The following is a 13366-nucleotide window of genomic DNA, read 5'->3' as shown; positions in this document are numbered from 1 at the left end:
TGTGTAAGACACTTAACTTTTTGTCATTTAATAATGTCTAACAACATTATTTAACTTCAGTTGCTTTTGCCTAATACAGTTGCTAAAGCAGTATTTGATTTTCTTGAATAGGTTTAGTATCTATAAAGTACTCTACTGAACTCTATTCCTTTAGTATCTATAAAGTACTCTACTGAACTCTAGTATCTATAAAGTACTCTACTGAACTCTATCCCTTTAGTATCTATAAAGTACTCTACTGAACTCTATCCCTTTAGTATCTATAAAGTACTCTACTGAACTCTAGTATCTATAAAGTACTCTACTGAACTCTATCCCCTTTAGTATCTATAAAGTACTCTACTGAACTCTATCCCTTTAGTATCTATAAAGTACTCTACTTAACTCTATCCCCTTTAGTATCTATAAAGTACTCTACTGAACTTTATCCCCTTTCTCAAAGAGAAAACAAACAGAAGCCTCCGGGATATGGACAGAGTAGAGAGCACATCTCCTGGAGATCATGGAGAGAGGCATGCTGGAAAATTCTCCCTCCTCTGGGTAGGGTTCTTAGAGGCTGATCTCTCTTCTCGGTAGGGTTCTGAGAGGCTGATCTCTCCTCTGGGTAGGGTTCTGAGAGTCTGATCCCTCCTCTGGGTAGGGTTCTGAGAGGCTGATCCCTCCTCTGGGTAGGGTTCTGAGAGGCTGATCTCTCCTCTGGGTAGGGTTCTGAGAGGCTGATCTCTCCTCTGGGTAGGGTTCTGAGAGGCTGATCTCTCCTCTGGGTAGGGTTCTGAGAGGCTGATCTCTCCTCTGGGTAGGGTTCTGAGAGGCTGATCTCTCCTCTGGGTAGGGTTCTGAGAGGCTGATCCCTCCTCTGGGTAGGGTTCTGAGAGGCTGATCCCTCCTCTGGGTAGGGTTCTGAGAGGCTGATCTCTCCTCTGGGTAGGGTTCTGAGATGCTGATCTCTCCTCTGGGTAGGGTTCTGAGAGGCTGATCTCTCCTCTGGGTAGGGTTCTGAGAGGCTGATCCCTCCTCTGGGTAGGGTTCTGAGAGGCTGATCCCTCCTCTGGGTAGGGTTCTGAGAGGCTGATCTCTCTTCTCGGTAGGGTTCTGAGAGGCTGATCTCTCCTCTGGGTAGGGTTCTGAGAGGCTGATCTCTCCTCTGGGTAGGGTTCTGAGAGGCTGATCTCTCCTCTGGGTAGGGTTCTGAGAGGCTGATCTCTCCTCTGGGTAGGGTTCTGAGAGGCTGATCTCTCCTCTGGGTAGGGTTCTGAGAGGCTGATCTCTCCTCTGGGTAGGGTTCTGAGAGGCTGATCCCTCCTCTGGGTAGGGTTCTGAGAGGCTGATCCCTCCTCTGGGTAGGGTTCTGAGAGGCTGATCCCTCCTCTGGGTAGGGTTCTGAGAGGCTGATCTCTCCTCTGGGTAGGGTTCTGAGAGGCTGATCTCTCCTCTGGGTAGGGTTCTGAGAGGCTGATCCCTCCTCTGGGTAGGGTTCTGAGAGGCTGATCCCTCCTCTGGGTAGGGTTCTGAGAGGCTGATCTCTCCTCTGGGTAGGGTTCTGAGAGGCTGATCTCTCCTCTGGGTAGGGTTCTGAGAGGCTGATCTCTCCTCTGGGTAGGGTTCTGAGAGGCTGATCTCTCCTCTGGGTAGGGTTCTGAGAGGCTGATCCCTCCTCTGGGTAGGGTTCTGAGAGGCTGATCCCTCCTCTGGGTAGGGTTCTGAGAGGCTGATCTCTCCTCTGGGTAGGGTTCTGAGATGCTGATCTATAAAGCTCTACTCTGGGTAGGGTTCTGAGAGGCTGATCTCTCCTCTGGGTAGGGTTCTGAGAGGCTGATCCCTCCTCTGGGTAGGGTTCTGAGAGGCTGATCCCTCCTCTGGGTAGGGTTCTGAGAGGCTGATCCCTCCTCTGGGTAGGGTTCTGAGAGGCTGATCTCTCCTCTGGGTAGGGTTCTGAGAGGCTGATCTCTCCTCTGGGTAGGGTTCTGAGAGGCTGATCCCTCCTCTGGGTAGGGTTCTGAGAGGCTGATCCCTCCTCTGGGTAGGGTTCTGAGAGGCTGATCTCTCCTCTGGGTAGGGTTCTGAGAGGCTGATCTCTCCTCTGGGTAGGGTTCTGAGAGGCTGATCTCTCCTCTGGGTAGGGTTCTGAGAGGCTGATCTCTCCTCTGGGTAGGGTTCTGAGAGGCTGATCTCTCCTCTGGGTAGGGTTCTGAGAGGCTGATCTCTCCTCTGGGTAGGGTTCTGAGAGGCTGATCTCTCCTCTGGGTAGGGTTCTGAGAGGCTGATCTCTCCTCTCGGTAGGGTTCTGAGAGGCTGATCCATTTTCCCATTAATAGATAGAGGTAGCGATTGCTGCTCTCTCAGACCATATTTTCCCTGACTATAGAATGGGTCCCTGTAGGAAGAGGCTCAATAGACTGCAGGCTGTATAAATAGCCGCCTCTGACTTTTTAATGTGTCATGTCATTGTATGTGAATCCAGAGCTTCAGAGCATTGAGGCTACTGTACTGTACTAAACGATAACAGTGAGGCCTTTTGTGAGCGTGCCCAGTTCAGTCTATTCACTTTAATGCCAATTGAGGGAGTTCATCTGGCTGTGGGGGCCTGGGCCCGCCCGACGAGCAGGACAGGGATAAAGTCATGGGCTTTGAAGTGGAGAGAGAGAGAGGCAGAGAAAGAGGGAGACAGAGAGATAGGGGACAGAGATGGAGACATAGAGAGAGAGAGGCAGAGAAAGAGGGAGACAGAGAGATAGGGGACAGAGATGGAGACATAGAGAGATAGGGGACAGAGATGGAGACATAGAGAGAGGGGCAGAGAAAGATGGAGACATAGAGATAGGGGACAGAGATGGAGACATAGAGAGAGAGAGGCAGAGAAAGGGAGACAGAGAGATAGGGGACAGAGATGGAGACATAGAGAGAGAGAGAGAAAGAGGGAGACAGAGAGATAGGGGACAGAGATGGAGACATAGAGAGATAGGGGACAGAGATGGAGACATAGAGAGAGAGAGGCAGAGAAAGAGGGAGACAGAGAGATAGGGGACAGAGATGGAGACATAGAGAGAGAGAGGCAGAGAAAGAGGGAGACAGATAGAGGAAAGAAAGTGAGACAGAGAGAGGGGGTGGGAGAGAAAGAGAGCGATAGGGGACTGCGAGAGAGGGGGGGGGGGGGGAGAGCACTAGGAGGCAGAGTTTGAGACCCTATTTAGATGGGCCGAGGCAGAGGCCCATTAGAACATGCAGCCCTTAATGATGCCATTGGCCCTGTTCCATCCCCTGCCAGCTATCCACCCAGCCAGCCTTCACTAGCACTCTGATACAGCCAGCTAGGTCTCTAATGTAGTCTGAGGCCAGGGCTCTGGGGAGAGAGGAACGAGGCTGAGGCCAGGCCAGGTCTCTGAGGAGAGAGGAACGAGGCTGAGGCCAGGCCAGGTCTCTGAGGAGAGAGGAACGAGGCTGAGGCCAGGCCAGGTCTCTGAGGAGAGAGGAACGAGGCCTCTGCAGCTACTGCTTACCACACCCTGAAGCCGTGATAGTTTGACAGCCCTGCCTCATCCGTTGAGCATCATAGCCGGTGTAGTAGGATTCCATCTTAGTCCTTTATTGACCCTTTGTCTGTTTGATGGCTCGTCAGAGGTCTCGTAGCGGGATTTCTTAGAAGCGTCCGGATTAATATCCCGCTCCTTGAAAGTGGCAGCTCTAGCCTTTAGCTCAGTACGGATGTTGCCTGTAATCCATTGCTTCTGGTTGGGATATGTACGAACGGTCAATGTGGGGACGACATCGTTGTGGTAAACTCCTCAATGTGATCGGATGAGTTCCGGAACATGTTCCAGTCTGTGCTAGAGGAGCAGTCCTGTATCTTAGCAACCGCTTCATCTGACCACTTCTGTATTGGTACTTCCTGTTTTGAGTTTTTGCTTGTAAGCAGGAATCAGGAGGTTAGCGTTAGGGTCAGATTTGCCAAATGGAGGGTGAAGGAGAGTTCGCTGTATGCGCCTGTGTGGAGTGAAGGTGATCTAGAGTTTTGTCGCCTCTAGTTGCACAGGGGAAATTCTGGTAAAAGTGAGGTAAAACATATTTAACGTTTTCCTGCGTTAAAATCACCTGCCACGAAAAAAAGAGACACACTCTTCCCCGTCTCGCCTTACTGTCTGGTCTTGACGATGCATATTGTATATCCATGTCCTCGTTACGGCACAACTCCGAGAAACGTAGGATATGACAGTTTTTCAGGTCTCGTTGATAGGATAATCTGGAACGGAACTCAACGAATCACAAGGCAATGGCGGGTCCAACATGCTCGCCGTAGTTTCGTCATGACGCTTGCCTCGCTTGCGCCGCCGCTTCCTCTTTCGAGTCCCGGGGAACAGGACCTGGTCCAGGGGTAAGCAGAATGTCCTGAGCTGCCGACTCGTTGAAGTAGAACTGTTGATCCAGTTGGAGGTCAGTGGTGACTGTTCTGATGTCCAGGAGATGTTTTCAGTCATAGTAAATGATGCCTGAGACATTGTGGACAAACATATGCTGCTGACAATGAAACACAACAGAACACTTGGATTTACTGTCACAAGTCCTCCCACCCATTCAATTTAGTTCAATTCACTTTATTAGCCTGTAATTTCACTGAATATTTAAATTAGTTTGTTCAATTCACTTTATTAGCCTGTAATTTCACTGAATATTTAAATTAGTTCAGTTCAATTCACTTTATTATCCTGTAATTTCACTGAATATTTAAATTAGTTCAGTTCAATTCACTTTATTAGCCTGTAATTTCACGGAATATTTAAATTAGTTTGGTTCAATTCACTTTATTAGCCTGTAATTTCACTGAATATTTAAATTAGTTCAGGTCAATTCACTTTATTAGCCTGTAATTTCACTGAATATTTAAATGAGTTCAGTTCATTTCCCTTTATTATCTTTGTAATCCTTAATGTTGTTGTCGTGAAATCCTCCCCTCCCCTCAGTAAATACGCAGGTCTACATAATGACGTTTGTGAGTTTTAAATAACCGTGTTGTACTGTGTGTTGTCGTGAAATCCTCCCCTCCCCTCAGTAAATACGCAGGTCTACATAATGACGTTTGTGAGTTTTAAATAACCATGTTTTACTGTGTGTTGTCTGAAATCCTCCCCTCCCCTCAGTAAATACGCAGGTCTACATAATGACGTTTGTGAGTTTTAAATAACCGTGTTGTACTGTGTGTTGGTTGACAAGAGGCCATGCAGGACCCGAGACAAATATCTGTGTGATTATCACCGTGCCTCAGTAGTTCTGTATGAGTCTGGACACGTCTGTCTCTCTCAGCCCTGCCTGCTGCTGTTACATATCTGACTGGATGGTTGACTGGCTGGATGGATGGATGGCTGGTTGACTGGCTGGATGGTTGACTGGCTGGATGGATGGTTGACTGGCTGGATGGATGGATGGATGACTGGCTGGATGGATGGTTGACTGGCTGGATGGATGGATGGTTGACTGGCTGGATGGATGGATGGATGGCTGACTGGCTGGATGGATGGCTGACTGGCTGGATGGATGGTTGACTGGCTGGATGGATGGTTGACTGGCTGGATGGATGGTTGGATGGATGGTTGACTGGCTGGATGGATGGATGGTTGACTGGCTGGATGGATGGATGGTTGACTGGCTGGATGGATGGATGGATGACTGGCTGGATGGATGGTTGACTGGATGGATGGTTGACTGGCTGGATGGATGGTTGACTGGCTGGATGGATGGATGGATGGTTGGCTGGCTGGATGGATGGATGGTTGACTGACTGGATGGATGGATGGTTGACTGGCTGGATGGATGGATGGTTGACTGGCTGGATGGATGGTTGACTGGCTGGATGGATGGATGGATGGTTGACTGGCTGGATGGATGGATGGCTGGATGGATGGATGGTTGACTGACTGGATGGATGGATGGATGGATGGTTGACTGGCTGGATGGTTGACTGGCTGGATGGATGGATGACTGGCTGGATGGATGGATGACTGGCTGGATGGATGGCTGGCTGACTGGCTGGATGGATGGCTGACTGGCTGGATGGATGGTGGACTGGCTGGATGGATGGATGGATGGATGACTGGTTGGATGGATGGCTGACTGACTGACGGGCTGGATGGATGGCTGACTGGTTGGATGGATGGTTGACTGTTAAGATGGATGGCTGGATGCTGCACATATCTGACTGGCTGGCTGACTGGCTGGATGGATGGTTGACTGGCTGGATGGATGGTTGACTGGCTGGATGGATGGATGACTGGTTGGATGGATGGTTGACTGTTAAGATGGATGGCTGGATGCTGCACATATCTGACTGGCTGGCTGGTTGGATGGCTGGCTAGCTAAGTGACTGGCTAGCTGACTGGCTGGCTAACTGACTGGCTGGCCAACTGGCGGACTGGCTGGCTGACTAGCTGGCTGACTGAATGGTTGGCTGGCTGGCCGACTGGCTGGTTGGCTGGCTGATTGGCTGGCTGACTAGCTGGCTGACTGGCTGGCTGACTGGCTGGCTGACTAGCTGGCTGACTAGCTGGCTGACTAGCTGGCTGGCTGGCTGACTGGATGGCTGGCTGGCTGACTGGCTGGTTGACTGACTGGCTGACTGGCTGACTGGCTGGCTGGCTGGCTGACTGGCTGGCTGGCTGACTGGAGGAACCTGCATCTTTCCACCCTGTCTCTGAAAATGATCCATCAGTATTTGTGAATCTGCGGATGTGGAGGTTGTTGTGTTTTATAACATGATTCAGCTGCTCCTCTCTCACCCCAGATGTATTGAACCACTAGATGGTCTTTGATTCAGCTGCTCCTCTCTCACCCCAGATGTATTGAACCACTACATGGTCTTTGATTCAGCTGCTCCTCTCTCACCTCAGATGTATTGAACCACTACATGGTCTTTGATTCAGCTGCTCCTCTCTCACCCCAGATGTATTGAACCACTAGATGGTCTTTGATTCAGCTGCTCCTCTCTCACCTCAGATGTATTGAACCACTACATGGTCTTTGATTCAGCTGCTCCTCTCTCACCTCAGATGTATTGAACCACTAGATGGTCTTTGATTCAGCTGCTCCTGGACCTCAGATGTATTGAACCACTACATGGTCTTTGATTCAGCTGCTCCTCTCTCACCAGATGTATTGAACCACTACATGGTCTTTGATTCAGCTGCTCCTCTCTCACCAGATGTATTGAACCACTACATGGTCTTTGATTCAGCTGCTCCTCTGGCTCCACCAGATGATGGAACCACTACATGGTCTTTGATTCAGCTGCTCCTCTCTCACCAGATGGATTGAACCACTACATGGTCTTTGATTCAGCTGCTCCTCTCTCACCAGATGTATTGAACCACTACATGGTCTTTGATTCAGCTGCTCCTCTCTCACCAGATGTATTGAACCACTACACGGTGGATTCAGCTGGTTGACTCTCTCACCAGATGTATTGAACCACTACATGGTCTTTGATTCAGCTGCTCCTCTCTCACCAGATGTATTGAACCACTACATGGTCTTTGATTCAGCTGCTCCTCTCTCACCAGATGTATTGAACCACTACATGGTCTTTGATTCAGCTGCTCCTCTCTCACCAGATGTATTGAACCACTACATGGTCTTTGATTCAGCTGCTCCTCTCTCACCCCAGATGTATTGAACCACTACATGGTCTTTGATTCAGCTGCTCCTCTCTCACCCCAGATGTATTGAACCACTAGATGGTCTTTGATTCAGCTGCTCCTCTCTCACCTCAGATGTATTGAACCACTACATGGTCTTTGATTCAGCTGCTCCTCTCTCACCAGATGTATTGAACCACTACATGGTCTTTGATTCAGCTGCTCCTCTCTCACCCCAGATGTATTGAACCACTACATGGTCTTTGATTCAGCTGCTCCTCTCTCACCAGATGTATTGAACCACTACATGGTCTTTGATTCAGCTGCTCCTCTCTCACCAGATGTATTGAACCACTACATGGTCTTTGATTCAGCTGCTCCTCTCTCACCAGATGTATTGAACCACTACATGGTCTTTGATTCAGCTGCTCCTCTCTCACCAGATGTATTGAACCACTACATGGTCTTTGATTCAGCTGCTCCTCTCTCACCCCAGATGTATTGAACCACTACATGGTCTTTGATTCAGCTGCTCCTCTCTCACCCCAGATGTATTGAACCACTACATGGTCTTTGATTCAGCTGCTCCTCTCTCACCAGATGTATTGAACCACTACATGGTCTTTGATTCAGCTGCTCCTCTCTCACCAGATCTATTGAACCACTACACGGTCTTTGCTTTGCATCGCCATTTGCCTTCTCACTTTATCTCTGTAACTCAAATGCTTTGCAAGATAAATTCTCGTCTTCAGATGACGACCGCAGCTACTGGCCAAGCTGACGTGAAATGTGTTTAATCCTGTGTTAAAGGCCCAGTACACTCAAAAACGTGATTTTGCTGTGTTGTCTGTATATTTATTTATTTATATTTATTGGCATTCATAAACGTCTCTTAAAACTTTATGAATGCCATTTTTACACACTATGAGGTTGGAATAATACTGTGCAATAATGAAAATTATAATAATGTCCTTTTAGTGTAAGAGTTGCTTGAAAAGTCTGCCTGAAATTTCAGACTGTTTTGGTGGGATGGAGCTTGGGAGTTTTTCAACAGATGGTAAATTAGTTCATTTTTATTTTTTTTACTAGGCAAGTCAGTTAAGAACAATTTCTTATTTTCAATGACGGCCTAGGAACAGTGGGTTAACTGCCTGTTCAGGGGCAGAACGACAGATTTGTTTGTACCTTGTCAGCTCGGGGATTTGAACTTGCAACCTTCCGATTACTAGCCCAACACTCTAACCACTAGGCTACCCTGCCCAGTGGTTAGAGTGTGTTCTAAACCATTCTACCAATAAAAGCTTGTTTTCCCCTCCCCATTCAGACCACTCCTAGACAGTCCTAGCAAAATCCTTGCTTGAGAAATTGCTCATGGCTAAGAATATACTTTAGTTTGTTTCCAATCAAAATGGTCAAAAATCAGAGTGGTTAGAGGGGGGAGGCAGGTAGCCTAGTGGTTAGAGGGGGGAGGCAGGTAGCCTAGTGGTTAGAGGGGGGAGGCAGGTAGCCTAGTGGTTAGAGGGGGAGGCAGGTAGCCTAGTGGTTAGAGGGGGGAGGCAGGTAGCCTAGTGGTTAGAGGGGAGGCAGGTAGCCTAGTGGTTAGAGGGGGAGGCAGGTAGCCTAGTGGTTAGAGGGGGGAGGCAGGTAGCCTAGTGGTTAGAGGCAGGTAGCCTAGTGGTTAGAGGCAGGTAGCCTAGTGGTTAGAGGCAGGTAGCCTAGTGGTTAGAGGCAGGTAGCCTAGTGGTTAGAGGCAGGTAGCCTAGTGGTTAGAGGCAGGTAGCCTAGTGGTTAGAGGGGGAGGCAGGTAGCCTAGTGGTTAGAGGCAGGTAGCCTAGTGGTTAGAGGCAGGTAGCCTAGTGGTTAGAGGGGGAGGCAGGTAGCCTCCTGGTTAGAGGCAGGTAGCCTAGTGGTTAGAGGGGGAGGCAGGTAGCCTCCTGGTTAGAGGCAGGTAGCCTAGTGGTTAGAGGCAGGTAGCCTCCTGGTTAGAGGCAGGTAGCCTAGTGGTTAGAGGCAGGTAGCCTAGTGGTTAGAGGCAGGTAGCCTAGTGGTTAGAGGGGGAGGCAGGTAGCCTCCTGGTTAGAGGCAGGTAGCCTAGTGGTTAGAGGGGGAGGCAGGTAGCCTCCTGGTTAGAGGCAGGTAGCCTAGTGGTTAGAGGCAGGTAGCCTAGTGGTTAGAGGCAGGTAGCCTAGTGGTTAGAGGCAGGTAGCCTAGTGGTTAGAGGGGGGAGGCAGGTAGCCTAGTGGTTAGAGGGGGAGGCATGTAGCCTCCTGGTTAGAGGCAGGTAGCCTAGTGGTTAGAGGCAGGTAGCCTAGTGGTTAGAGGCAGGTAGCCTAGTGGTTTGAGGGGGAGGCAGGTAGCCTCCTGGTTAGAGGCAGGTAGCCTAGAGGTTAGAGGGGAAGGCAGGTAGCCTCCTGGGTGGAGGAGGAGGAGGAGGAGGAGGAGGACTGGTCTGAAGTATCAAGTGACATGCTTACTGTAAACAACATTAGACTGAACTGAGCCTCTGTCTTACCTGTCTCACTAATTCACTTCACCTGTTAACATGCAACTCATAACACAGGAGACGACATTCAAACTGCCAGATGAAAATAAAACACTGGCGATTGACTGGGTGTTATCTACCGAAATGTCTTTTGTTTGACAAACCTGTTGCCTTTTCACACCAACAAAAACATATAAATACAGGATATTTTATTGGAGTGTCAGAGGGAGAAAGATCTGAAGTTTAAAGAGAAGTTTTATGAATGCCGATAAGCGTTTATCGTGACCTTCGGTTTCAGTTCGGGACTAAACACCAGCCACTGTTGTGTAACTTCGGTACACATGTTTTTGGCTCAGATAAACAGTTTGTACAAACATTCAAGTCCGACCAGAGATCAGAGATCAGTAACTGTTAGCAAAATAATGAAATGAACATATATTGTTTAGAATATGAGAGTAGGTTGATTCCCCTTGATTCAGGTTAGGAGCATTAGCATAGCAGGTTAGGAACATTAGCATAGCAGGTTAGGAACATTAACATAGCAGGTTGGGAACATGAACATAGCAGGTTAGGAACATTAACATAGCAGGTTAGGAACATTAACATAGCAGGTTAGGAACATTAGCATAGCAGGTTAGGAACATTAACATAGCAGGTTAGGAACATTAGCATAGCAGGTTAGGAACATTAACATAGCAGGTTAGGAACATTAGCATAGCAGGTTAGGAACATTAGCATAGCAGGTTAGGAACATTAACATAGCAGGTTAGGAGCATTAGCATAGCAGGTTAGGAACATTAACATAGCAGGTTAGGAACATTAACATAGCAGGTTAGGAACATTAACATAGCAGGTTAGGAACATTAACATAGCAGGTTAGGAACATTAGCATAGCAGGTTAGGAGAATTGACATAACAGGTTAGGAGCATTGACATAGCAGGTTAAAAGGAACATTCTCTAAAGTGGTAGGAATGTTTGTTGTTAGCTGGGGGACATGGACAAGCGTTATCATTCTACCTCAGTCCCAGTCCCACCTGGTAAGGGAAGCCTGCAAGGCGCCAGGCTCAATCAGGCTACTGTATGTACATGAGATTCATCATTACAGAGACTGTGTCTGTTTTGAGCCATGCCAGCCAGTCCGAGCCGTGGTTGCTGAGTGACTGTGAATCAGGCCGTTGGTTCATGTGTATGACTACATTGTCCAGCTAGTTGTCTAGGCTGAACAGGAGCATGCACTGTTGGGAGGCCCGAACGCTCCGGCTAGCTCCGTCCTCTCTCCAATGCTTGTGGTTTTCCTGCTCTATTTTCATCAGGCCAGTCAGTCCGTCATGGAGGAAGGAAGTCTGCTGGAAGGCTGGAGGCCTCGGTGCTGGTGACAGATTCATCTTTGTTTCTACAGTTCTAGAAAGTTCTACAGTTCTACAGTTCCAGTTCTAGAAAGTTCTACAGTTCTAGAAAGTTCTACAGTTCTAGAAAGTTCTACAGTTCTACAGTTCCAGTTCTAGAAAGTTATACAGTTCTAGAAACCATAGCTCAGGAAACAATCAGCAATACAATGTTTGTTTTTTCAGAGAAGGGAAACAAAGAACATTGTCAAATGTTTTCCTTGATAAAATGTTAGAAAAATGAACCAATGGCTTTTAATTAATAAAGAGCAAACTTTACTGTTGTCTTTTAATATCTCTCCTTTTATAAATCACTTTATACATGTTTCTATGTTGCTGATAGAGATTGGCCTCCACCCTAGAAAAAGTAGCGAGCCTTCAATCTTCTCTTATCAAACAACTGGCTAACGCTGATCACACAGTTCTTCTGGTAGCTTCCTAGTTTATCCTTATCTGACCTTGACTAGCACCACAGACAGGAAGCCAGCCTCACAGTGGACCTCGACTGACCACCACAGACAGGAAGCCAGCCTCACAGTGGACCTCGACTGACCACCACAGACAGGAAGCCAGTCTCACAGCGGACCTCGACTGGCTCCACGGACAGGAAGCCAGCCTCACAGCGGACCTCGACTGGCCACCACAGACAGGAAGCCAGCCTCACAGTGGACCTCGACTGGCCACCACAGACAGGAAGCCAGCCTCATAGCTGAACTCGACTGGCACCACAGACAGGAAGCCAGCCTCACAGTGGACCTCGACTGGCACCACAGACAGTAAGCCAGCCTCACAGCTGACCTCGACTGGCACCACAGACAGGAAGCCAGCCTCACAGCTGACCTCGACTGGCACCACAGACAGGAAGCCAGCCTCACAGTGGACCTCGACTGGCACCACAGACAGGAAGCCAGCCTCACAGCTGACCTCGACTGGCACCACAGACAGGAAGCCAGCCTCACAGCGGACCTCGACTGGCTCCACAGACAGGAAGTCAGCCTCACAGCTGACCTCGACTGGCACCACAGACAGGAAGCCAGCCTCACAGCGGACCTCGACTGGCACCACAGACAGGAAGCCATCCTCACAGCTGAAGGCAAAACAGTCTCTAAGTCTCTGGGATATGGAACCAGTTTTGACCTGCGAGTGGCAGCAGAACACTCAGAAGTGTCTCGTCTGCCAGAAAGCCACAAGAAGAACAAGGCAATATTGTTTCAGATTTCACCCGCAAGTTTGTTGACCTTTTGTTTCTTTGTTCTTTCTTTATGCCGCAGTCAGGAACCTCGTCTTACTTCTAAACGTGTTCTCAGATCAACCAGGGTTCCCAAGAGTTCATGGTGCACATGGACCGTAAGACCAATTCTGAAATCGTAATGAGGCGACCAATGGGCCCGTTAGTGAACCTTGAAGCCTGATAGAACTTATTTCATTGCAGGCATTTTTTTTTTTATAACAACTGACTAGTTGGTGTGAAGGAAGGTAAATCACCTTGTTTTCATTTAGCAGGCGAGACGTCTGTGCCTTGTTCTCCCTGACCTCTCCACCACAGTCACCGGCTGCGTTCCAAATGACCCCCTATGTCTATGGCACCTTATTCCCTATACAGCGCACTACTTTTAACCAGAGCTCTGGTCCAATGAAGTGCACTATAAAGGGACTAATGTGCCATTTGGGCTGCAGCCACAGTGTGTTCTCCATGCATCTGTTTGTAGTTATTGGAAAGCGTTTCCCCGCCTCGAGGATCTGACTACTCTGAAAGAGACGTTTATTGAGTCTAACAGTTGACGGTAACATCTCATTTCGCAGCATCGTTACTGGCTGCATTATTGTACTGACAATACTTCCACTGTTGTTGTTAAGCTTGTTTTGGTTTGGTTTTGGA

The 13366-nt window shown here is 48.6% G+C and overlaps 1 protein-coding gene and 2 long non-coding RNA genes across 3 annotated transcripts; 2 read left to right on the top strand and 1 right to left on the bottom strand.

Annotated features, from left to right (window-relative positions):
• Positions 1-549: 549 nt before the first annotated feature.
• LOC118381758 (uncharacterized) lies at positions 550-2301 on the bottom strand. The gene is made up of 2 exons (XM_052516123.1): positions 1760-2301; positions 550-1720 (listed from the first exon to the last, which is right to left on the bottom strand). The coding sequence occupies exons 1-2, from the start codon at positions 2299-2301 to the stop codon at positions 550-552; spliced, it is 1713 nt and encodes a 570-aa protein (XP_052372083.1).
• Positions 2302-9233: 6932 nt separating this feature from the next.
• LOC127928785 (uncharacterized) lies at positions 9234-9945 on the top strand. The gene is made up of 4 exons (XR_008132215.1): positions 9234-9395; positions 9446-9589; positions 9634-9850; positions 9901-9945. It is a non-coding gene; the product is annotated as an uncharacterized LOC127928785 (long non-coding RNA).
• A 124-nt stretch (positions 9946-10069) lies between these two features.
• LOC127928788 (uncharacterized) lies at positions 10070-11766 on the top strand. The gene is made up of 2 exons (XR_008132228.1): positions 10070-10866; positions 10911-11766. It is a non-coding gene; the product is annotated as an uncharacterized LOC127928788 (long non-coding RNA).
• The last annotated feature ends 1600 nt before the right edge of the window (positions 11767-13366 follow it).

This window comes from Oncorhynchus keta, unplaced genomic scaffold (assembly GCF_023373465.1).
Source record: "Oncorhynchus keta strain PuntledgeMale-10-30-2019 unplaced genomic scaffold, Oket_V2 Un_scaffold_3956_pilon_pilon, whole genome shotgun sequence".
In the NCBI taxonomy this organism is placed as follows: Eukaryota; Metazoa; Chordata; class Actinopteri; order Salmoniformes; family Salmonidae; genus Oncorhynchus; species Oncorhynchus keta.
The sequence above is the reverse complement of the archived record's forward strand: the minus strand, read 5'-3'. Positions and strand labels throughout refer to the sequence as shown.